Source organism: Astatotilapia calliptera, chromosome 16 (assembly GCF_900246225.1).
Source record: "Astatotilapia calliptera chromosome 16, fAstCal1.2, whole genome shotgun sequence".
Taxonomy (NCBI): domain Eukaryota; kingdom Metazoa; phylum Chordata; class Actinopteri; order Cichliformes; family Cichlidae; genus Astatotilapia; species Astatotilapia calliptera.
Window position 1 is genome coordinate 3,633,227 of NC_039317.1, and position 26,054 is coordinate 3,659,280.

Below are 26,054 nucleotides of genomic sequence, written 5' to 3' on the forward strand. Positions count from 1 at the left end.
GACATACAACACAGTTTGACTTTCCATAACTATTTGTAGGAACAATTTAGTCGAGGTTTCGTTCTTACAAACACATTTCTTTTGAACTTGCCTGATGTTCTCAGTTTTTCAATGTTCAACATTTTCAATTTTGTCCACATGATGGACAGAATGTAACTGTGCTTTCTGTAGATGTACTTCTTGCATTTCTGACAAAAAGTGCTTGTTTTAAAACATGAATCTTCCTAACTTAGATTTAAGACAAATGATTTCTACGTCTCCTCCAGCCTCAAAAACAGATGACAAACCAATCGACACACCTGAGTTACTGACTCTGTTATATCCACTCACTCTCACTGGCTCTGTTTATTACTGATCACTGTGTAACTGCTGTAAATTCACAGTAACTGCCACCTCCTTACAAATGTTTATTGCATTAACCACACTTGTACAGACTGTATATAACTACCAATTGGTAGTTATATACAGTCTGTACAAGTGTGGAGAGTTAACTCTCCAGTCATGTTGATGGATTGCCTATATTGGCTGAAAATATTCATTTCCAGGAAAAAGACACAGGCAGACGATGCTTACAGGATGTGATGTGACAACACTAATGAAATATTGATGTGTCATAGTTGTCCAAGGCGTATTTCACTGTTATGGAAAAAGAAAATATTAAAATCATGATGACCAATTGGAGTGGTGATTTCTATGATTTTGTGTATATAATTTGGCATTTCTTACTGATGTAGGCCAAAAATAAGTACATGATATCATTTCATTCAGTTCAAAGGTTTATTTGCATGACGCACAAACAGACACAGTTGAAAGGTACAAATGTATCGTGCATGAAACGAATTCAAACGTGCTACAGATGTGTGTCACAAGTTGATCTGGCTGTAGGCTGTGGTACTTGGCCAGAGGTGGCGCTGGTAGATTCGAGTCCATGTAAGTGCGCACAAAGTAAACTGCTCGCTTTAGTTGTGAAGCAAAATCGCTGAAATCGGAGTAATAACACGTGCGAGGGGAACGATAACGACGACAAGATTCCCCCGATCGTTTACTCTTGCTGTCCTGTGAACAACATCGGCGTGGTGTTAATTGTTTGTTGTTTTCGCGTCGCGCATGAGAATATCACCAGGTAAACTCGCGATATTTTTAAACATTTTGTTGTTCAACAGCATCAAGACTGACGGAGTGTGTTTGAGATAACCTCACAAGTGTCACAGATGACACATTTGGCGTTTTTTCCTGGTTTGTCGGTAGCAGCTCCTGAAATGCAAGTCTGCCACACATCTGTTCGACTAACGCCAGTTGATCTAAACGCCAGTAGATCTGGAACACCGGGTAGAAGTACAGAGCCACAGGTGGAGAGACAGCCAGGCAAAAACGGAGCCGCAAAAGATCCGTAGCAGAGTACTGGAGAAGAGCTGTCGTCGGGTGATGAAAAAAACCCCCAGGTATTATTATTATTATTAGTAGTAGTAGTAGTAGTATTCCATAAAATGTTTTTTCCTAATGGCCCTCCATGCCCACAGGGTAGGGCTTTACTATGGGTGGGCGGTCTCTGCAGGGAGTGGGCTTGCCCGGCGCTTTTTAATCCAGATACGCACCCTACGTTCGGTAGGGTGCGTATCTGGATCCGGAGCTGACACGGCCAAGAGGGGAAAGAAGACACACCACCCAGCAACATGACTGCACCCAGCAACACCTACGACGTTATAGTGGTCGGCGCGGGCATATCAGGTAGGCTGCACGTTAGAAAACTTTAGTTTGGTGTGCAGGCTGTGCGGACGAGCTGAGCAAATAAACTGATTTAAGCCAAAGCTTCGAACAGAGCTTCCACAGTGGAAGAAGCTGTGCGTGCGTGCGTGCGTGCGTGCAGAGTGACGGAGAGTTTTTCATTATTCGTAGTGTTTTTCTTCTTCTTCCGTGAGGCTACCTCCCCTCTCCTCCTCTCTCCAGCTCTTTCACCTCTGTATCACCGCAGCAACAGCAGAGCAAGTTGAGCAACAGCTAATCAACCAGCGCATACTTTGTGTTACATAAGAGGACGTGAGCTGTATGGAGGGCCAGGAGTGAGGAAATAAATGAATGAAATACGTTATTAAATAAATAATTAAATTTGTCATTAATTAATTAAAATTTAAATTAATTAATTAAATAAATGTTTAAATAATTAATTAAATGCCCATTAATTTCATTTAAAACATTGAATAAATTATGTGTTTATTTATTTCAAATTGTATTTAATTATCAACACATTTAATCAATTATTTAATGATGTATTTATTTAATTCATTTTGACAGTCCTGACCCTGCGGCTCTCTTCATGAATTACTTTTATCTGCCAACCTCACCCATCAAACTCAGGGGGTGGGGTTAATGGTGTTCGAGTAAAAACCATTGCTTTGGCCTGGTGGCCAGTCTTTTTATTGGACATTTCTCTAACTAACTGAACTTGCCTTTAAATACCCTGTTTGTATGTCACCGAATACAGTTTAAATATTTTTTTTAGCCGAGAATGTAGAGGTTTAATCTTCAGATATCTGGTCGGTTTGTCAAGATCGAGCCTATTTGCAAAAGTGCTCCGATGATTTCGGAGATGTCTGCCCCGCCCAGTCTCACAGCAAAACCTGTGACATACCCATACTCCATATGCCAGAGTTCAGTGTATGACAAGCTGTTTATCTACTGTATACTCTGTGGTTGGTGAGCCAGTGCTCAGTGCTTTACTTGTTAGCTCTTCCTCCCCACATGATCAGCTGGTTGGCTGGTTTGTGATTTGTTGAGAACCTCAATCCCCCCTGCCCCCCTCTATTTTTTTCCCCAGAGCTCTCTCAGTTCATTTGAAAAGCAAATGTTATGTAATTTTATTTAAGAGTTGCATGCCTACCAAAAAGCTAATCAGTGTAAATGCACAACGGAAAACAATTAAAGTGGGAATACCTGTTGATGGTATAACAGTGTCCTAACTAGCATAAGAGAAACCAGATTTACTTTAAAAATAAACAAAGAAGTTCAAATCTTTGTCTTTCTTATCAGATTTTCCAAACGATCCTCTTGATCTGGTTTTGAGTGATCTAATAGAGCGCAAAAACAATGTTTTTCTTTGAGAAGGGGATTTTTGGAAGCCTTTTTTGTCATTTATTTTAAAAGACCTTTAAAATCCCTGTGTGCCTTTTGCTATTGCTTTTTTTACAAGTACAGAAAGCACATATATTGCTTGAATCCTTATGTTTAAGTCCTGTTGGTGTCTCTGTCCTTCTGCAGGTTTGAGTGCTGCAAAGCTGTTGAAAGCCAGTGGGCTCGATCCTGTAGTGTTGGAAGCCAGAGACCGGGTTGGTGGTCGTACCTTCACTGTGCAGGTAAGGCAAAGAGTGTCAATACTACTGTAGGAGCGGCTCATAAAAGAGACAATCAGTAACAGTAATATAAATGCTTTCCAGCCTTTTTAATTTTACAACCAAGATAGTGTATCTATTTCTTTTAATGGGCATACAGAAAAAAAATGACATTTATATTCAAGTCATTTATGAGCGTAGAAGTGCAAGCATAGATCAGTTAGCCTTTTCAGAAATATCTGTGACATTTCTTTCTTTTTTGTCATGATCTAATTGTGAGTATGTGTCTTTTAGAATAAGGAGGCAAAGTGGGTTGATCTAGGCGGTGCCTACATTGGACCGACACAGAACCGCATCCTCCGTCTGGCCAAAGAGTACGGCATAAAGACCTACAAAGTCAACGAGCAGGAGAACTTGGTGCATTATGTTAATGTGAGTGTCTTTTTTTTATTGCAGATAATTTTCTATTCCAAGCTCTCTTGGTTTATGTTATGTCTGTGTAGTCTGTGACAGATCATGACATGTTCCAGATGTATTCTTCACTTTAAGTGATGGAGTAAATGATGACAATGTTCAGAAGATGATGCACCATATCCTGAGTCTGACCCATTATCCAATAAAAAGGAAATCCAAGTCTCTGCTACTTTTCTGGCATCACGCAGTAGGCATGGCAACAAGGATCTTTATCAACATTTTTCAATTGCCACTTTCTGCCGCTGGCACTTTTCCTGTCAGCTTGACTTTTGCATGAGCTAACAGAGCTAGCCTCTTTGCCATCAGCAGTAGAGTTTGAAGCATTTTTGGGGAATCTTTTTGTTTGCACTAAAAACAAATTTTTTACTTTGCACACAAAGTAAAACATTGTTATCATCATTGTTAACTTTAGTTCGCTTGACTGTACCGTATTTACCGCACTATAAGGCGCACGTAAAATCCTTAAATCTTCACAAAAATCGACAGTGCGCCTTATAATCTGGTGCGCCTTATGTATGAATTTTGTTTTGTGCTTACTGACCTCGAACCGGTTTTATGTGGCACACTATGCTCAAAAATCTGTCAAAAAAAGATTTTTAGTGCCACTTTTTGGAGCATTACGGTTACCGTTGCCAGGAGCCTCGCGGAGTAATACGTACTGTGCTTCAACACAACATTACCGTGTTGTGTGTGTGTGTGTGTGTGTATAACGACTCCAAAATGGCACCCGTGAAGAGACACGCTTACGAAGCTGATTTTAAACTTTGAGCAATTAGTTATGCAGAAGAGAATGGAAATAGAGCAGCTGCGAGACAATTTGGCATTAATGAGTCCATGGTGCACAAGTGGAGGAAGCAAAAAGATGACCTAAAACAAGTAAAGAAGACCAAAAGGAGTTTCCGAGGGAACAAGGCACGATGGCCGCAGTTAGAGGACAAAATTATCAATTATCATCATCTTTCCTCCCCACTGCTGTCAGACTCCATAATAAAGACTTTAACTGATCAAGCACACACATCCATACATATGCAATAATACTAAGTGCAATAATCCTTTCTGTCATCGTTGTATTTTTACTCAGTTGTATATAGTATTTGTATTTGTATTCTATTTTTATCTTATTGTATATTTATTTTATTTTATTCTACTGTATATAGTATTTTATTTTATTCTATTCTGTACAGTTGTGTACTGTATTTATTCTTATTGTATTCTAATTTTTGCCTCATAACTTTTGCACTGTCCACTTCCTGCTGTGACAAAACAAATTTCCCACGTGTGGGACTAATAAAGGTTATCTTATCTTATCTTATCTTAAATTGAACAGTGGGTTATTGAACAGAGAACAGCAGGTAGAAGTGTCTCTACAGTCTCTATTCGACTCAAGGCAACAGCGGTAGCACGTGACATGCAGATCAAGACTTTCGAGGGGGACCTTCTTGGTGCTTCCGTTTTATGAAAAGGCATAATCTCTCAATCCGCACAAGAACTACTGTCTCACAGCAACTGCCAAACGATTACAAAGAAAAGTTGGCCATTTTCCGCACGTACTGCCAGAATAAGATCACTGAAAAGAAGATCCGGCCAGAACACATCACTAACATGGACGAGGTCCCCTTCACCTTTGACATCCCCGTGAACCGTACTGTCGAGAAAACAGGGACCAGTACGGTATCTATACGCACCGCAGGGAACGAGAAGTCATCCTTCACTGTAGTTCTGGGCTGCCAAGCTAATGGCCAGAAACTACCACCCATGGTCATTTTCAAGAGGAAGACTTTGCCAAAAGAAAAGTTTCCGGCCGGCGTCATCGTCAAGGCTAACTCAAAGGGCTGGATGGATGAAGAGAAAATGAGCAAGTGGCTGAGGGAAGTTTATGTCAAGAGACCGGATGGCTTTTTCCACAAATCTCCGTCTCTTTTGATCTATGACTCCATGCGCGCCCATCTCACCGAATCTGTCAAAACCCAAGTGAAGCAAACTAATTTGGAGCTTGCCGTCATTGCGGGTGGATTAACCAAAGAACTCCAACCACTAGATATTGGTATCAACAGGTCGTTTAAAGTTAAATTACGAGCTGCGTGGGAGCATTGGATGACAGAAGGCGAACACACATTCACCAAGACAGGGAGGCAACGCCGAGCGAGTTACGCCACTATCTGCCAAAGGATCGTGGCTGCTTGGGCTAAGGTATCAGTCTCAAGTGTCGTCCGAGCTTTCACGAAGGCTGGAATAATCACTGAACAGCTAAGTAACAGCAACGAGACTGATTCAGATAATGATGAGAGGGATCCGGGCATGCTTGATGCCGAAATTGCCCAGCTGTTTAACTCAGACACTGAAGGTGAAGAGTTTGATGGATTTGTGGAAGTTGAATGAACTGGAAATGTAAGTGTATTGTTCAATATTTGATGTTTAACAGCTTAACAATGTTAATAGTTACTGTGAATGAGTTGGTTAAATTTTAACTCATCCGATTGTTTTATTCTGCTGAATGCACTTTAAACGCCTTTTAATCCGGTGTGAGAGGGATCTGGGCATGCTTGATGCCGAAATTGCCCAGGTGTTTACCGTAACTCAGACACGGAAGGTGAAGAGTTTGAGGGAATTGTGGAAGTTGAATGTACCGTACTGGAAAAAGTATATTTTTCAATATTTAACGTGTTACAGCTTAACAGTGTTAAGAGTTACTGTGAATGAGCTTAATAAAGGTCGAGTTATTTTTTTGTTTGTCTTAATGCGCCTTATAATATGATGCGCCTTATGTATGAAAACAGAGCCAGTCTTCAACAGTGCGCCTTATAATCTGGTGAGCCTTATAGTGCGGTAAATACGGTAATCTGCTAAATTAGCCACTCCCCCCACACACGGTCGTACAGAACATATATACTCAGTGGAGGAGCTTGTTAATGATCTCAAGACTAGGAACAGTCACCAAAAACACCAATGGTTACACACTGGTTGTAATGGTCTAAAATTAGAGAATAATGTGGCTCAGGAGGTAGAGCAGGTCATCTATTAATCAAAAGGTACGGGTACATTAGACATGCTAAAGTGCTTTGAGCGTTCAAGTAGAATAGTAATGTGCTGTATAAGAACCACTCCATTTACCATATACCGAATCTTGCAGCGCTCACAAGGTTCCCCCTGCTCAAGAAGGCACATTTACAAACCCCTCTTAAGTTTGCCAGTGAACACCCAAAAAATTTAGAGAAGCCTTGGAAGAAAGTAATGTAATCAGATGAAAACAAAATCGAGCTCTTTGACAACAACTTAACCCACAGTGTTTGGAGGAGGAGAAGTGATGAGTATGACCTAAAGAACACAATCTCCACAGTCAGAGGTGGAAATATTGTGTTTTGGGCTGTTTTTCTGCTGTGGGTACAGGATGACTTCACCGTATAGAGGGGCCAATGAATTGGACTATGTGCCGTAAAATCTTGGACAAGAGTCTTCTTCCATCGGCCAAAAAACTGAAGATATGAATGAGTCTTCCAGCATGACAATGACCCAAAATATACCACCAAAGAAACATAGGAGTGGCCAACGAAGAAGAATGTTAAGTTCATTTTGCAGCTTAACCATTCTCCAGACCAGACCTTTCTACCAGTCCTGTAGAAAATGTGCTGTGGGGGTCTTTAAAACCTAAAGCATTTAGAGATTTTCTGTAAAGAGGAGTGGGCCAAAATCACTCCTGAAATGTGTGCAAACCTAATGACCAACTACAAGAAATATCTTACCAAAGCTCACACTGAGCTCAGGGTTTTATTTGATTTGATTTGATTTTTTTTTTTGGACAGTGGTTTGGGGGAAAAATGAAAAATGAAATATCTGGAAATACTGGAAATGCCATCACTGTCACCCTTCACAGAGCGCTGAGCCATCTGGCTAACAGGAAGAGCTATGTGAGGATGCCCTTCGTGGACTACAGCTCAACATTCAACTCTATAATCCCAGACATCCTTATCACCCAACTGAGAATAAAAAGGCTGCGCAGAGGGTAATTAATACTGCCAAAAAATAATTGGCTGTCCTCTGCCACCTCTTCAGATCCCCCCTGCCACCTGTTCCTAGGTTCAAGCTCGGTAAACACCCTGGTAAAGAACCCCCAACAGTGTCTGCACTTCCTCCTTGTCCCAAGGAAGAAAAACCTGGACTAGAAGCTCCTGCTGGGCTTCTACCGCTCCTCAGGGGAGAACGTGCTCTCTTACTGCCTGGTTGTCTGGTTAGAAACGCTGCGTAGAGGGTAATTAATACTGTCAAAACAGTCATTGGCTGTCCTCTGCCACCCCGGAGTCCATCGCTAGATTCTCCTGTCTCAGACAAACACAGGTGACCCCGCCCACCACCCGTTTGACCCTCCACCAATCAGGTCCCACACCCCAGACTCACTAACAGCTTCTACAGCTTCTTCCCCTGGGCCATTTGGACTATTAACAAACACTACCCACCCCTACCCAACAAGTGTTACAATGGTCCAAGATGGACGTTAAGAGCCCTGCTCCCTCTCTGGGCCTGTTTTTCCATCTGCTCGTAGCTGTAACAAATAGAAGTGCTATCCTAAAAATATATTTTAAAAATGACTGCACTATAATGATCTCCATTTGCCTATGGGATGGGATCCTCAAATTATTTCCCTTTTACCAGCTGGTGGACTGAGCTTACCATTAAGCTGTGAGGGAAGTGGATCCTAGTGCTTTGGCTACCCTGTTATGGGTGTGGCAAAAATTAGGCCAAATGAAAGATTCTCAAGCCAGAACTTATTAAACAGGAAAAAACAACAACAAGAGAATAATCAGAATCTGAAAATTTCACAAAACACTTGACGCATCAAACACTGGAGGATAGCAAACAGGAACAGAGACATGAGACACAGACAGTCTGACAAAGGACAAAGAAAACACTATGACAATATATACACAAAACAGATCTTGAACAGGGGCCCGTTCTTCGTACGTCGCTTACTACATCCAAGATCAAATGACACATCCAAGATCAAATCATCGCGCTAACCGTGAGCTTGCTAATCCGGTTCCCCGAACACACCTGCTGTTGACGATTACTACAGCTGGACGCAGGAATGTGACATCACTGGGTGTCGTAAAAGGGGCTACGCATCGATAGTAGAAACATTGATCGGCAACCCGCTGATTGGTCGGCGAAAATGTCGAAGGGGCGTGCTCGGTATTTTCCGGCAGCAGAGCAAGAACTCATGAGTGAGGGATTTCAGGAGTTTCAGAGTTTAATTAAAACGCAAGAGAACACTGCAAAGGCTGCAAAAGCAAGGAGAGAGGGCTGGCAGAAAGTTGCTGACAAATCAAACTCGTAGGTAATTTAATAATAATAATAATAATGGATTGGATTTATATAGCGCTTTCCAAGGCACCCAAAGCGCTTTACGATACCACTATTCATTCACTCCCACATTCACACACTGGTGGAGGCAGCTACGGTTGTAGCCAGGCTGCCATATCGCGCCATCGGCCCCTCTGGCCAACACCAGTAGGCGGTAGGGTAGATCTATCATATGACACTATATTGTCCAATATCATATGGCATTATATTATATTATAATATGTTATATTATATCCCCTTTCACATTAGAGCCACAACAGGACCCACAAGAACATGGGAACAAGTAAAAGTGGAATACAGGAGTATTCTACAGAATGGTAATATTTATCTCTTAGATTGCTTTGCGTCTCTTGGCAAGGTAATACTGGCCTGTAATACTCTGTTAGTTTGTTCATAACAGCAACCAAGAAAAGGGCAGAGGAAAAAAAGACAGGTGGTGGTCCTGCACCCCCTCGTCAACAAGTTGGTTAAGTAAATAATACCCTCACGGGAATATCGATATCTCTCTATGAGCACACTGTCGCGCTGAGCTAAAGGATCCTGTCTGTCCCGCAATATACGCTGGATTCTGAGGACTCTCCTTATCAATCTTGCACCTTCCGCAATGGGTTGGTCGCGTATACGGACAGGACATGGCTGCGACAGGCTTCCCAAATCCACCTTCGCTTTTATAGCCGTGGTCTCTCATCTTGATTACACGAAGTAATTTACAATTACTACTCTGAAATATGAATTACATCTGTAATAATCACATACATGTAATAGAATGTTAATAGTTCATTTCCCTTTTTTAGGAAATGACCTGTATGTATCTATGTGACATCAATAAAAGGATCAAGTGCTGCATTATCTTTAGTTACATTGATAATATTTATTTATGGTGAAACAGTGGTGGAATATCGCTGTTGCTTTCATATAAATGAAGCGGACATACCTGCGTGGCCGCGATCTAATCCTGTTTACATAAAGTAAACCTGCTCCCGAGCAGGTTTACGCTTACGGCTCTGTTGCTATGACAGCAAGTCCCGGATGAGCTTCGGGGAACCGACTGATCCAGGATCACGCGAAATCGTCAACAATCTAATCCGGATAACCTACTTAGCGAGGTACGAAGAACGGGCCCCTGATCTTAGAATGCTATAATAATCACAGTGAAACCATCAGATAATGTAAAACTGTTTGCATTGTATGTTGGTCTCTCACATAATGAATGCTCTGCAAGATAGAAATCCAAGAAATCTTTAGACTGACTTCAGAGGTGGTGTTTAGATATGATTTATTATCTTACACCTGGGAACCAATCCCTGCATCGGCAGTTCACAGCAATCAGTCTTTATTACCTATATTTTTATACCGTGTGTGTGTTAGTGTTTTACTACATTAGTAAAATTTTAAAATTGTTGTTGGTAAATCACAAACACCTTGACTGAGGCAGGTGAGGCCTGCAGTTCTTGAGATGTTGTTCTGGATTCTTTTGTGACCTCCTGGATGAATCATTGATGCACTCTTGGAGTAATTTTAGTAGCCCATTTGTGAATAACAGCTCTCCACTTGGCTCAGTCTTAGAAATGGTTTTCCAGACCAATAGTTGTCAGCAGCTTAGTCTTTCAGCTGTTTTTGAGTTTCTTCAGATCATGGCATGACGTGTCGCTTAGCCTACTTTACTTTGTCAGACGGGTTCTACTTGAGTGATTTCTGGATTCAGCAGTTATCAGACCTGAGTGTGGCTAGTTGAAACTGAACTTTCCAAAGTTCAACTTTCCAAAAAATGTGGTTGATCACAGTAAATTCACGATTTAGGACATGGTAGGTTTGTTTAGCCTTTTCCTTACTAAATTAATGTATTAATTAATCGAATCTAATAATAATTTACTAAATTTTAAAACTAAATGTAGTTTAAGAAATGAGAAATTAAGAAGAGCAAACATTTTCCCAGTACTGTATATTACAATAGGCAGTAAAATAACTATTGATAATAGATGTTTGTTTCAAAGTCAGATAAGAGCGTACAATATAATTTGGGTAAAAGGCTAAGGGCAGTGATTAGCATTTTCTGTGGTTCTGTGAAATCTTTATCTTTAGATGGTTGTCATAAAGTCCTCCTCTGCAGTACAGTCACCTTTATCTTCAAGTAGCGTTCTTTGGTCCTCTCATTGAGGACAGGATCTTAATCTCGAGACTTCCAGGCCATATTCGGCACAGATGTTTCTGTACACTATGCCGGCCACTTGGTTATGGCATTCCATGTATGCCCTGCCTGCTAGCATCTTGCACCCTGCTGTTATGTGCTGGATTGTCTCAGGGGCATCTTTACACAGCCTGCACCTGGGGTCTTGCCTGGGGTGATAGAGCCCAGCCTCTATGCTTGTTCCTGTGCTGCCATGATTAGCGCCTCTGTGCTGTCTTTCAGTCCAGCTTTGTCCAGCCACTGTGGTACTGACACTAACTAGCCTCTGACCTCCTTCCTTAAGCTTAGCATACAACCTTAGGGCTTAAAGTTGGCCTCTAGTGTTGTCCACCACATCCCCATTGAGTTCCTGATAGTTCCTGATAAATTTACATTTAGTTTCTTCTTAGGGTCCTGTTGATCTTGTACAGGTCTAGGCATTCCAGCATCCAGTTGTGGGGCATCAAGTTGTAGGCCTTCTTGTAATCAATCCAGGGAGTGCACAGGTTTGTCAGCCTAGTCTTGCAGTCTCGGCTGACTGCTCGGTCTACCAGTAGCTGGTGTTTTTCTATGTCTCTGGTGTACCTCTTTAAGCAGCTGGCTAAGGCTGTGAGTCTTTGCTTGGCAGTTTCCAAGGCCTCAGGTATTGGACAACTTGCTGTACTTCTTAGGCACCTTCTTTGTCGCACCTTTCTGCATCTCCGATAGTTGGCTAACCTCCCTCCGTGCCACCTCGATGCCTCCAGTCTCCTTTAATGCAGTAATAATGCAGTTACAGCTGCATTGTTTTACAATGAAATGAAGAACTAAACAATTTTGATATTCTTTTTGTTTTGTTTTTTCCTTTGGCTCTATTACAGTGGTATTACATTACACAACACAATAAGTTAGGAGACTGTAAATAATAGGAGACATTATTAGTTTAAGCTGCAGCTGCAGACCAAGACAGTACAGTGTAAGTGTTATTCCAGAATTGTCTCTGAGCTGACAGCTCTGTGAGGCTTGGGCATTTCCACAAAGATGTATAGACAGTTTTTTTCTCTTTCAAAGAAGTTTGTGTTTAATAAGGTTTGAAATAAATGTTCCTGTCAAGCAAAGCTCTCAATACTCAAGCTCTCAAATAATCTCTCTAGCGTATGACGCTAGAGAGATTATTTGAGATTCCATCAACACACATAAATGAATGTACTCAAACCATTGTTATCCTCCACATAGCAAAGGGAACTTTGCTAGAAAGCAACAAAAATGAATCTCTAGTTACAATTGTGGTGTGGCAACACTTTAGTGGTTTTAAACCCACTGCATCTACCCCTGACTGTCACCTCTGTGTTTGTATGTCTTTGTGTGTGATTGAGAAATGCAGAAATAAACTAGACCAGGCATAAAAATTATGGCTTTAGATTATGGCTACTCTTATCACATTTAATGATTCAGTATCTCTGATTCAGTTGTAAACATTGCACAAGCTATTACTCCACTTTCTCCACCACTCTTCAAACTGCTTTCACGGTCAGTTAGAGGTCAACTGAAACAAATCTTTAATGGCAAATGCTGAAATGTTGTTCTTTGAATGCTGCCATCATTAAGCACAGCTTTTATAAGCAATGGTTATTTGATGATTGAAGAATATTGTTTTGGTGATGATGGCCGCAATCATGTGTCCAACAGGGAAAGTCTTACCCGTTCAAAGGCTCCTTGCCTCCCATGTGGAACCCCATCGCTTTGATGGACTTCAACAACCTCTTTAGAACAATGGATAAGATGGGCGAGGAGGTAAAGCAGTTCTCACTATTAATGAGTATTCTTATTAATAAGCATTCTAGATTGGTTTACTGGACAGGTTGCACACCTGCTACATGCCTGACTCATGCTGAACACCCTCCTGCATTTCAGATTCCCAGAGACGCTCCCTGGAGAGCTCCCCATGCTGAGGAGTGGGACAAGATGACCATGCAGGAACTCTTTGAAAAACTCTGCTGGACCAGGTAACATGTTCAAAATGTTTCCCGTTTGTGCAGAGAATAGGTCTAGCTATTCATCCTGTTATCTCGTTTATATCCAGTTTAAAGTTTTATTGTTAAATCATGTGACACAAATGTTGAAGGTGGTCTCTAACAAAAGAAATGTCGTTTTATTTTCTAATATCTCATATGAGTCAGCGAGGCTGGCTGGTGGAGTGATAGGTTATAACCTAATGTTAGCAACCTCAGTTACTAAGGTTTCATGGGTGCAGCATTCTGCACAACAGACTTGGCATGAAATGCTAGAATTCCACTCACTGAAGCTGGAAGTAAAATTAACGCTCTTTGGTTAATTTTGGTTAATTGGCTAATTCCAATAAAATGATCTAAAAGGCTCCAACACCACAGTCACAGTTAAGAGGTCCAGTTCAGTGACTCAAACTTGCAGAGGTGGAAATGGTTACAGCTTCCTGTGTCAGCACTAATAAGAATAAGAATTCTCATCCCTGCAAAAACTTTGAAAACTGATGCTGAAGGTTGTAGCTGTTTCATAGAGGTTTTTGGTGGAGAAGCTTCAGTATATGATGCACTGTGAGTGAGAATGTTTTTGATAATCTAATTACTGTGTAAATTTAAAATATGCAGCTTGTAAAAGTAAATGACAACAGTCCTGCACTAATTCAATGATTGTACTGCTCCAGCGTTTGAATTAATCCTGTAATGTATCCTATATTAAACTAAAATAAAACTTTAGTTCAACTTTGAAACTGCTCAAATGTAGATTATGTGCAAGTCTCTGCTGGAAAAGTAGGACAAGCAAGCAGAAATCCCTGACATGGTGATTTATTTGTGCTTTGTTCACACTCTTACAGAATATAAAAATTGTGACTGGGGTACCTGCAGTATTTAAAGACTTCTTACCTTCCATGTAATCCCTCCCAGAACTGCTCGTCGCTTCGCCACACTGTTTGTCAACTTGATCGTGACCGCTGAACCCCACGAGGTGTCGGCTCTCTGGTTACTCTGGTACGTCAAACAGTGCGGAGGAATAATGAGGATCTGCTCCACCACCAACGGAGGACAGGTATGTCTGCCCAAAATTATACCTACTGATTCAGAACAACAGACTGAAAGAATTCGTTTTTTTATATATCTGTCTGAACAAACAGAATATTCTCTCGGCGTGCCAAGAAGTGGACTTGCGTTCTCTGCCTCTCACACAGATTCATTCAGTGATTCAGAGGAGCAGTGTGAACGTCAGAGGGAGATCCCTCACAGCCCAGTCTCCTTAGTCTGGCCTGAATAAGATGCTGTCCACACAAAAGATGTTTTCTTGGAATACTCAGGGCGTCTTTTCTGCTGCCGTTCCTCAAGCTGAGGGCCTTGTTCCCATAGCCACAAAGGCTTTGGTAAACAAATGACAAACAGTAGTGCAGTCGGCTCCTTCCTGTTTGCTCCACATTTAAAGCTTACACACCTTGTGGATGGTGCATACATAGGGGTGTTTGAAGTATTTACGCATAGTCATCTTAAACATATGGATATGCTATTGGTATGCATTGCTTCGAGTGCAGCTGCACTCCTCCTGCAAAACTGCAAATGTGTCTTTAATCAAACAAGACAAGAAGAGGCTCACCTCGTTTCACCGCCCAGGACTGATTCAGGTGTAGCTCGTGCTTTCACAGCGACTGCTTGACAAATTCATCCAAATGCCACAGAGGAATGCACACAATGTGTTTCTGGTCAGGGATGAGAGAGATGTTGACACTAACCACATGGAAATGGTTTTGTGTATCGGAGCTTTGACAGCCCAAACCTCTCTACCTCCTCACTGTCATCTTCATCATTTAACATTTGCTGGCCTGGCTTTATGAACGTGTTTCTTTTGAATTAAGATGCAGAAATTTGTAGTGAAGGAAATGAAGGCGGACTGAGGATAACCGGTGTGTATCACCAGGATAAATCAGGGGATTTTATCGGCTTCATTCCAAACTGGGAGTTTATTAGCCTTGCTGAGGGGTACCCAGAGGGGGATCAGAGTCACTTCCACCCAATATAAATAGAAACCAGTGTTGCTGCATCTGCTCTCCCTGTTGGTGCTCACTGAACTCTGCTCTCTTTGTGTCTCAAGGAGAGGAAGTTTGTAGGAGGTTCGAATCAGGTGAGTCAGTGCATGGCGAGGGAGCTGGGAGACCGAGTGAAGCTGCAGTCTCCAGTCTACAGGATCGACCAGACCGGAGACATGGTTGTGGTGGAGACCGTGGACAAGCAGACCTACAAGGTGAGTTGAGTATATCACCAGTATTTCCTTTGAAGTACTATTCTTTAAGGACACTTTTTATGTCTTTCCTTACATATTCTGCTTTAGTCAGAAATATAATATTGAGCTGGAAATGAGCATTTAAAGTCCAGTCTAGTAAATATTCGAGGAGCTCGATTAATGTTTATTAATGGTATCTAGCACCAAATCATCTCATGGCACACCGCACTAAATGGTCAAAGGGATTACAACAAGATGGAGAGAAACCCCTTTGAGCAGAACTTGGAAAAAGTGAGGATAAAATAATGAGAGGAAAATAGAGGAAATGCACTCAGAGCAACATGGAAGGTCCCTCATCAGCATGTATCACAGAGAGGTGGTTCTTATACTTTACCCTAACGTTTTCCAATTTGTGATACTTTGTACTTTTATGTCCCTGCATTTCAGAGGGAAATATCTAACTTAACTCACATTCATCTGTGTGATGGCTGTAAAGGGAGACATTTTAAAACAGGAAATAAATAAATATATGTGCAGATGTACGTACAATCCTGATTCTGAAAAAGTTGATGCTGTGTAAAAATGTCAAATAAAAATAATGCAATTATTTTCAATCTCATAAACGGAGCATAGAAAGTGCAAATGGATATTGGCTCATTTTGAACTTGATGGCAGCAACTGTTCTCCAAAAAGTTGCGTTGGGGCCATGTTTAAGACAGTTTAGCATCGCCTCTTCTTTTAACACCTCCTCAGCAACTGAGGAGAGCAGGTACTAAACCTTTGGGAGCAGGAAGTTGTCTCATTCATGTTTGATTATATATGTCAACAGTTCTGGCTCTCCGTCATATATCTGTTTTTTTTTTTCATTTCATAATGCTCCAAATTAGTGAAAGGTCTGGACTGCAGGCAGGCCGGTTCAACACCCCAACTCTTTTACTTCTGCTGAAGCCTTTCTGTTGATTTCTCTGACCACAGAACAGTTTCCACTTTGCCTCAGTCTGTTTAAAATGAGCTTTGGCCCAGAAATGATGGCGGTGTTTCACCATCATGTTCACATGATAGAGCTTTAACCTGTATTTGTGAACAGTACAGTGTTCATAGACAGTGATTTCCAGAAGTGTTCCCGAGCCCTCCCAGTGATTTCATGACAATCATGCCTGCTTTAGTGCAGTGATGCAGCAGGGCCCAAAGGTCACGGGCATCCATTATTGATTTTCAGCCTTATCCTTTGCACACAGAAATTCCTCCAGATTCTTGGAATGTTTTGATGATATTATTCTTTTCAGTTTGATGTTGAGGAACATTTTTCTGAAATTGCTCCACAGTTTGTAGACACAGTTTTGGGGGTTTTTGCAGAGCATCTCTGAGATGCTCTTTTTATCGCTGGTCGTGTCACTTTGAGACATGTCACTGCCATCAAATTCAAAGTGAGCTTTTTGTTTCTGTAAATGATAATAGTAGATTTCTGATATTTTTCTGTATAAGTGAATAAAAGATGGCTTTCTGAGATCGGCAAGTCACTGCATTCTGTTTTCATTTACAGTTTACACAATGTTACAACTTTCTGAAACTGGGTTTGTAGACACAATTGATTAGTTCAGTCCAGTGGTTCCCAACCTTCAAATGGCCCACAAAACAAATAGTCAGAATGACTTTGCTTATATGGATACATCACCGTTAACGAGCTGATAAGATAATGAATAATGACGCTGCTCTTATGTTTCAGTAGATTGTGAATGCAGGACTTTCCTTTTCCTGTTTTCCTGTTACTGCAGCCATGTTTCAAATAACTGTTATAGTGTTTGTTTGATTTTATTATGTATTAGGAAATGAAACAGATACTATATTTATACACTAGGTAATGTGAGATAATGCAGTCTGAATATGAAACATCCATGTATCTGTAAAACAGTAACTGCTTCACAGTGTTACTCACAAACTTCACTGGCACTGCTGCTCTTTGGCTGCCATCTACTGGCTGCTTGGAAAAAAGCAGTTAAAATGTACATGATCTGTGTTACTTTGTTGATTAGGTTGAATGTTTTCATTTATGGTCAGATGTTCCATTGTAATGAATTATGGGACAGCATTTTCTCCCCTCTTTTCATAAAGGATAGTCCAGTGTATCCTATATTAAAGGAAGCACTGAAGCCTCTTTCCTTAGTATTTGGAGAATTGCAACATCTCTTACTATGGCTGATGACTACCATGCAGATACTTCTGGGTCACATCTTTCAGTTATAAACAGACTATTGGTACGCACTGTGTACTGTCTCTGTCTCTGTGTTAGGCCAAGTATGTGATCGTGGCCACACCACCTGCTTTGAATCTGAAGATGCACTTCAACCCTGAGCTGCCCCCGCTGAGGAACCAGCTGATCAACCGTGTTCCCATGGGCTCTGTCATAAAGTGCATGGTCTACTACAGAGAGAACTTCTGGAGGAAAAAGGGTACGCAGGAAGTGAAAACACAGAGAGAGCGAATGCTGTTCAAGATGATGCCATTTCTAACGTTTTATTGTGTTACCAGGTTACTGCGGCAGCATGGTGATAGAGGAGGAGGGCGCTCCCATCGGCTTCACCCTGGATGACACAAAGCCTGATGGGACTGTACCTTGTATTATGGGGTTGGTACAGAGCTTCAAACAGTTCTCTGTAATTGTGTATATTTTGTATAATGATTAGGGATGGGTATCGTTTAGGTTTTATCCGATACCAGTACCAAACCGGTACTTTTGAAATGGTGCCGGTGCTTAAACGGTGCTCGAACCGGTGCTTAAAGAATGAAGAACACACACTTTGTCCAAAAACCTCTCATGTTTAGCTGTTTCCCTCTTTTTCTTTGGTCATTTTAGCCTTTTTGGCCAGGGTGAAGGGAGTATCTGCCATCAAACAAGAAGACAGCCTCATGTAACTACGACGGTGTTTGCTAGTTCACCTTAAATGCGTTAATGTAATAACGTGGTTAGCGTACTCAACGTAAATTACACATGAACAACATTAAGCTACCCACGCAGAGAAGAACGGCTGCTGCTGCCATCATTATCCGTCATCATTTCTGCTACACTGGCAGGGCTAGGGGCCAGGACTCTCCTCTTCGGGTTCTTGGGGGATGTTGCTAACTCCGGGTCCGATAACAACCCGCAGTAGATGTGCTCGGTGTGAGGTCTCGCAGCAAGCTATCAAATACGGCGCATTTCTCGACTTTAAAAAAATGCTATGCGTCGCCAGGTGTTTCATCAGATTCGAGGTGTTACCTCCTTTGCACAGTATCAGCTTAAAGCACTTGTTGCAGGCTGCTGAGTTTGCATCTTTTGCTGTGAAGTACAGCCAGACTTTTGACTGCTTCGCCTTGGGCATTTTAATCTGTAGCTCTGCTCTAAAAGAACGTACGTACCTGGGCCCGCCTACTACGCTTGGAAAGGTAAAATGATTGGCTAGAATCCAAAGTGTATCACATCTCAGGGGAAATAAAGCACCGAAATGCTAAGTGATATCAGCAGCCCCAAAGAAGTATACAATGCTGCACCATGCTTTAGTCAGGTTGAAATACACATTTCGTTCACTAGTGATTATCAGAGGGTTACTGACTGGCCTGTAGGCTTGTGTCTCAGCTTTACCATCTGACTCTGACCTAGTATTCTCGCATGAGCTCCTACAAGAATTTCCATACAGTGTAGGACTTGTGCTTGAATGGAGCTAAACACAAGTGATAAAGTCATCCAACCAGCCACACATGCTCATGTAGTGTTTTCTCTTTTCACTCTCCCCCCCAGATTCATCCTTGCCCACAAGTGCAGAAAGCTCTCAAGCCTGTCCAAGGAAGAAAGGTAGACACCAGTGGACAGAGATGGAAAAAAACTCTCACGAGCTGTGAGATCAGTTTAATCCCAACTCCTGTGTTGTTGTGTTTAGGTTGAGGAGGATCTGTGAGATCTACTCCAAAGTGCTGGGCACAGATGAGGCTTTGCATGTGAGTTTGGGTGCAGAGTGGTACACAGTCATGTGGATACTGTGGAATCACTTGACTGACTGCTCATGTGCCTGCTTGTTTCCTGCAGCCGGTGCACTATGAGGAGAAGAACTGGTGTGAAGAGGAGTACTCTGGAGGCTGCTACACAGCCTATTTCCCCCCAGGAATCCTTACTCAGTTTGGCAGGTGAGTCTCTCTCACACGTGTACACACACAAAAAAATAAACATAAATATGAAAGTGTGATCTTTTCATTTCAATTAACTTAATTTATTTGAATGTGTCAGCTCCTGGATATTAATGGCTAATGTATTGTAGCAGGCTCACCCGGACGACTCGCCTAAAGAAGGCCCCTGGACATTTGAAAGACTTTGTGTGGGGTGATGGGGTTGTTGGGGACAACTGACCCCTTCAGGTGCGGGCTATGTAGAGGGCTAGGGGGAGGGGCCGCTGGCCCAAAGGCTTATGGGTCTATACCTGATGTTAATGTTTCTAAGTTGTAGCGTTATAACGGCTGCTACAGTTAACATGTGTTGATTTGTCATTGCTGTTGTTAGTATGTAACATTACTGTAGCTGTGTGTTCTGTGCTTAGTGTGGCTGGCAGAGCACTGTGATTTTGAGCACCTCTCACTATTGCTGTGTGTGAAAGGGCATTCCTAATAAAAGGCTGTCCTTCCTGTAGTTTAGCGTTGAGGCTAGCGCAGGAACAGCAGGTTGAAACAGTCTCTGTCTCCTACTTCGCCTGAGCTCACCACAATATGTTTCAGCAGGATTTGCACTTATTTCTGCAAATCAGCGCCACTCGTACTCCATAAAATGACCCTGCCTGTCTGTGCACAGTTCCAGAGGGGACTCACTGAGATCACAACACTTTGTGTTGGATAATTATGTTTACCACACAAGCAATACTGTGATCTCATAATTCATCTTTTTTAAAGAAAAAAACTGACCGGTCCTGTTGGAGGCGTTCCTAACTGAATGGTGTTGTTGCTGCATTTCATGGGTTTTATTGGAGTGTGAACAAATGAATGCATTTTCAGTACAGCAGGACGTGTCCCCAGGATTTGCCCATTAAATCTATAAAACACAATCCAGTGCCGTGGCTGTTTGCAGGTATCTGATAGATTGCAACTGGTTTCATTTATTAGTCGAAGCTGCTTGTTGTACAGATCCTGGTGCATATGTTCACTATTAGAGTTTTGTTAACCTCCATATGAAAAACTGAAACTCCTTGTTAATCGTCATGTGAACCATATTTCATGTCTAAATGTCCTCACCAGATGTGCAAATGTGTTCTCACTCACAATGAAAAGTAAGCTGGAGTTGGAAACCTAACATTGTGCTTTTTTATACAGAGTAACTGTTTCACATACCGGGTGGTCCTGCAAGAAATAGAGTTAAAGAAAAAGTCCTTTCTTTGGTTCTTTTATGTTGAGCACAGTGGGGGTGGGAAGATTAATCCAAAGGAAATTCACTTTATGTTATATAATCCCATATTGCACTTATTCAGGTGAGATAATATTCTTAAATGAAGTGAATGCATGCTAAAGCTCAATGGTCAGTACAATGCTGGTGCATACATTAAAAATAAAACGTGTTTAAAACCTGTAAACCAGTTTAACCTCTGAAGCCTCTCCTGTTTCTCTCTTTTTTGCTCTTCAGAGTGCTGAGAGAGCCGGTGGGCAAGTTGTACTTTGCAGGCACAGAGACGGCCACCGAATGGAGTGGCTACATGGAGGGGGCCGTACAAGCTGGAGAGAGAGCAGCCAGAGAGGTCAGAGAGCATTTAAGTACCTGCTTTTCACTGCTACGTGTTAGCAAATACCAGTTCTTACCAGTTTAAACACCCTTAGAGGCAGGTTACTTATATATACCAGGTGGAAACCACTTAAATCATGCAGCTGGCACACCTATTAGTCACACCTCAGCCTGCTCCTGGTGTTGTGGATGCTCAGCCAGCAGTGCTGGGGGTCAGCTGATATCAAATCATGACATCCTCGCCTTTTCTCCCCTCTCATTTATGTCTGAGCACAGCTGACTGAAACAAACCATAGAATCAAAATGGTCCTCCCCACTCAGTCTTCTAAATCTCTCTTTAAGACACTCGCCTGCTGCTTGCACTTTATGTCCTTCTTCCAAGGCATTAACATTAGGTTTGGTTTCCTAAGATACTCCCCCATGTGTTCATGTTCCTCCATGTTTCTTAGCTCTGGCTCTGCTGCAGAGTAGGTCAGTTACAGTAAAGGCCAGTCAAGCCTGAGTAGATTATCTGAGTGCATTAAACATAAACATACACTTATTCTTCTTTTTATTACTTAAGTTAAGTTGATGTGTCGTGTCGTGTCGTATGTAGTGCCAACGTGGGACAGTTCCCCAATTTCATTGTGCTATTGTACTATGTATGACTGTGCAATGATAATAAAGAGTTATCTTATTAACATCACCCAAACTCAAAAATGTGTATCATGTTTAAAATTTAGACTGTTAGACTGTATTTTGATCCTTTTGAAGTCTTTGACTGACACCACCAATGTCTTTTCGCAGGTCATGTGTGCGATGGGTAAACTCCAACCTAATCAGATCTGGCAACCTGAGCCTGAGAACGATGTAAGAGAAGTCCTTATGCACCAAATTACAAGTTGGCCTTTGATTAAAAAAATGAACAATCAGTGGAGAAACACTCTGAAGTCTCTCGTCATGAATCCAAAACACTTTTTACCATAAATGACACTGTGAAAAAGATCATCTTGTAATAAATGAGAAAAAAACTACCAGGCAAGACCATAATGTTTCTTGGGGTTGTAAACCAAGAGAGGTCATTTTCTCCCTCGCTTTCTATACAATCATTTTCAAGCAGAAGAGTTGCCCCCTGCTGGTCATGTAAAAAAATGCAGGTTTAAGACACCTTTGCATTGTTTACACATTTTGGACCCAAGATTACATAAGTTGTATATTGCCAAATCATCTATCAAGTATCTAGTTAATATCATGCACATGAAAAAGGCAGATATCTGATATCATCATTCCCTCCGTCCTGCAGGAAATCCGGGCACTCCCGTTTGTTACCACCTTCTGGGAGAGAAACCTGCCTTCGGTTGATGGTTTCCTCAAATTCTTAGGAGTCTCCACATTCCTGTCTGCTGCCGCCGCAGCTGGCTTGGTGGCCTACAAGAAGGGCATCATCCCCCGGAGTTAAACCACCCTGTCGTCTCACTCCTCCACATCTCAAGGGAACACGTCTCAATAGACACTTGTGTACTTCTAGTGCTTTATGGGCCCAAACTACAGAGTAGTGACCTACATAGGGTATACATTGTTTTTTGAGAAACACCGTGATGTGAGAAGGACTGCTCAGCTCATGCAAAAACACTAACACACTGTTACTCTGTCCACAAACGAAAGAGAGAATGAAGCAGGTGAGAAGGGCTGACTGAAAGGTGTTTGAGAGGAGGGACGAAAGCCTAACTTCAGTTTAAAACATGCAGACTCAGATTGTGAAACCAATGAAGGAAAAAAGATCAGAATCAGTTCGTAAGGGGAAACCTTCTCTGTCACTATTACTATCCCATACAATGCCAATGAAATCCACTGTGTCGATTATATGTGAGTTTATAAAAGTCGCCATGCTTACTGTGTGTATGAGCCTCGTCTGTGTCGCATGCTTCGGTGAGCATGCGTTCGTGAGCGTGTGGTCATCAAAGTTTCTGTACAAAGTTGCGAGCGCGTGTGCATGAGTTTCCACTGTGTGTCTAATTACCGCTGCCTATTTTAGGTGCCAATTTATTCTGGCCAAGCAGCCGTAGCTGTTTGACGAAATCCAGTGACTTCAGAAGAGAAAAGAGCACCTAAAGTGAGTTGGTACTGCGTGAAATGGGCAATGTTGTTTCTCTTAAATTTTAATTTTATTTAAATCCCAAAGTGCAAATTATGTGCCCTAATATGAAATTACTGAATTCGTATAGCTAATTGTCTCCTTCATGGTAACTCCTTTAATATAAATCCTCTGTTTAAACTATAGTAAGTCTTAGGTATCAGCAAACACGGGCTACCAAATATGGCCACCAAAAATTAAGACGGTGCCAGTCTAAATGCTGAACCCATAAATTTAATAAGAAATCCTTAAACTAATGGTGACAATAATGATTACCGTATTATAAAGAATAATTAAACACTTCTCAGTTATAGTTACTTGTTGTTTTAACTCTTTACCCGCTTGTATAAATCGACCAGGAGTGACCTTGAATGCTTCAGGCTTATAGAACAAAACGACTGGTGTGCATCATAAGTTAGTGCGGGTGGTCTCTCCCTGTGCAACTAGACTTAGAAAAACCCAGAAACTGTTCTGATTGTCTTCAAACCACAACTTTATTGATATATGCTGAGGTGTCAAAACTCATCATCAAGGCTACAAAGGGGATGTCGTCAGTGTCGTCAGCAATCATTTGACCGGGTAAAATCATTTGTCGGGGGTGTAGATGTAAAAGCCAACCTGCCCACTACAAGAATCATGCTGTTCTTGTCCCAAAGATGTTTGTGAGTGTAGTTTATCTGTTGTGCCTTTATGGAAATCATAGCGTTTTTGTCATTTTATCGCAAGTGCCTGTGACTCTGACACTCTCAGCCCTCATCCCTCTTTCCCTCTGGTAAGTTCCCCTTACCTGAGTTATGTCCTCACTGAAAACCTGACTCAGGTAAAGCCGGGTGTAAAAACACAGCATCAGAGCTTAGACTGTTGAGGTGATCCCTCTGCTTATCTCTGTGTCCGTGTGTGCTTCGTGTTGTCCCTGCAGCGCTTCTTCCCTCGTTGTGGTGTCCCTCTCCCGTCTGACCCTCAGTCCCAGTGCAGGTTTTATGTGCAGTTCTAGAAGTAATGATTGAATAATAATGTCACTTTTTGAACCATCACTAAAAGTGTTTGAGTTTATGGTTGGCTGAACAAACAAAGCCAGCAAATTCCATCCACCCTGTAGAAAAACAACAACAAAAAACTACAGCACTCACAACAAACCATCAGCAGACGTGATGCAGCGTTATTCATTATGGGGTTTTTCTGGAGATACCCCCCCTTCCTTTGTCCCTCTGTGCATATGAGCCTTCTTAACTATTCCTGTGACCTGCTCTTTGATGTCTTTGATTCCTCATACAAAGCTGGTGATATTTAACAAAATGTGAAATAAATCTTTTACTCGCCTTAACCTGATTTATTCTGGTGTCGTGTGTCATTATGTCGACTCAGAGCAGAGCTACAGCCCAACGGAGTGAAAACAGCGGTGTAATAGTAATGTAAAAAATAATATTAATTAAAGCTAGTCGAATTCCAAAAAAAAAGACACTGAGTCATTTGTAAACAGTGTTGGGGAGTAACGGAATACATGTACCGCTGTTACGTATTTAAAATACAAAATATGAGTAACTGTATTCCGTTACAGTTACGGTTTTAAAAGGTGGTATTTAGAATACAGTTACTTTATTGAAATAAATGGATTACACGGCAGTATTTTCCTGTTTCATATTGTCGCGGGTCAGGACTGTTTGGGTTTTGTTTGACAGCTATGTTCTGTTGTTCCAGGCGGCAGCTTTACGGTTGCCATGGTTACAGGGTGACGCGCTCTCTCTGAGACTGTGCGTTTCCTGGGTGAGAGAGCGCCTTTTCGTTGTTGTTGTGCTAAGCTACACAGAATACTACAGGCATAGCCCTAAAGAATGTAGCCTCATGGGCAGTGTAGTCCGTGCTGCTGGGAGAATGGACTGCCATACCCGTTCAGTGTTGCCAATTTAGCGACTTTGTCGCTATATTTAGCGAGTTTTCAGACCTCTTAGCGACTTTTTTTTAGAAAAAAAAGTCGCTAAAAAAAGACGTACAAGCGCGTATCGCTTTTACTCTCAACAAGCAGCGGGTGCTGTAACGCAGTCAGTTCTTCTTTTACTCTTTTACTCTTATGCTGTTTTGTGGATCACAAGGTTTAAAACTACTTGTAAACACACACACACAAAGTAACTCCACCAGAGTGCCTACTTCGGGTCACTTTTGCGGTCCAAGCCCAGGTAAAGGAGCAGGGTTGGAATTGTGACATTTAAAAAAAACAATAATTGCTAAAAGAAATTTAATTTGTAGTTCTAAATAAACTCTAAATGCATTTAGGACGTTTTTTACTCACTTTATGTCTCTTCCACGATGTTATTTCTCTCCCCAACAACGTAGGTTACAATTAGATTAGCATGACCAATTATGCAAATTAGGCGATGACATCATTTAGCGACTTCTAGCAACTTTTAGAACAGCCAATAGCGATTTTCCTTACTGAGGAGTTGGCAACACTGTACCCGTTATGTGTCTGTGAGCGCGAGGAGGGAGAAAAAAAGAGAGTGGGAAAGTAGGAGCTGTCATCCAGCAGAAAGGGGAGCTGGAAGCATGTAAATATAACTAGAAAAATTTGCATTTCCTGCGAAAATGCAGTGTGGATGCTTTAAAGCTGAAGCTGTATGCAAAACCTAGCTGAAAAAGCTGAAAAGTTGCAGAAATTGTAAAAACTTTGCA

The 26,054-nt window shown here is 41.7% G+C and overlaps 1 protein-coding gene across 1 annotated transcript; it reads left to right on the forward strand.

Annotated features, from left to right (window-relative positions):
* The first annotated feature begins 1,278 nt into the window (after nucleotides 1-1,278).
* Nucleotides 1,279-24,716, forward strand: LOC113007709 (amine oxidase [flavin-containing]-like). The gene is made up of 16 exons (XM_026144568.1): nucleotides 1,279-1,442; nucleotides 1,521-1,728; nucleotides 3,256-3,350; nucleotides 3,621-3,758; nucleotides 12,991-13,095; nucleotides 13,216-13,307; nucleotides 14,226-14,367; nucleotides 15,415-15,564; nucleotides 17,834-17,993; nucleotides 18,073-18,169; nucleotides 19,319-19,372; nucleotides 19,458-19,515; nucleotides 19,604-19,701; nucleotides 21,179-21,290; nucleotides 22,061-22,123; nucleotides 22,557-24,716. The coding sequence occupies exons 2-16, from the start codon at nucleotides 1,674-1,676 to the stop codon at nucleotides 22,710-22,712; spliced, it is 1,575 nt and encodes a 524-aa protein (XP_026000353.1). The 5' UTR covers nucleotides 1,279-1,442; nucleotides 1,521-1,673; the 3' UTR covers nucleotides 22,713-24,716.
* Nucleotides 24,717-26,054: the final 1,338 nt, after the last annotated feature.

Excerpts from the sequence above, each read along its gene's own strand:
- LOC113007709 (XM_026144568.1), top strand. The coding sequence starts at position 1,674 with ATGACTGCACCCAGCAACACCTACGACGTTATAGTGGTCGGCGCGGGC. Across the intron at positions 1,729-3,255 it reads GGTCGGCGCGGGCATATCAG|GTTTGAGTGCTGCAAAGCTG; the intron begins GTAGGCTGCACG and ends GTCCTTCTGCAG. Across the intron at positions 19,516-19,603 it reads GCACAGATGAGGCTTTGCAT|CCGGTGCACTATGAGGAGAA; the intron begins GTGAGTTTGGGT and ends TGTTTCCTGCAG.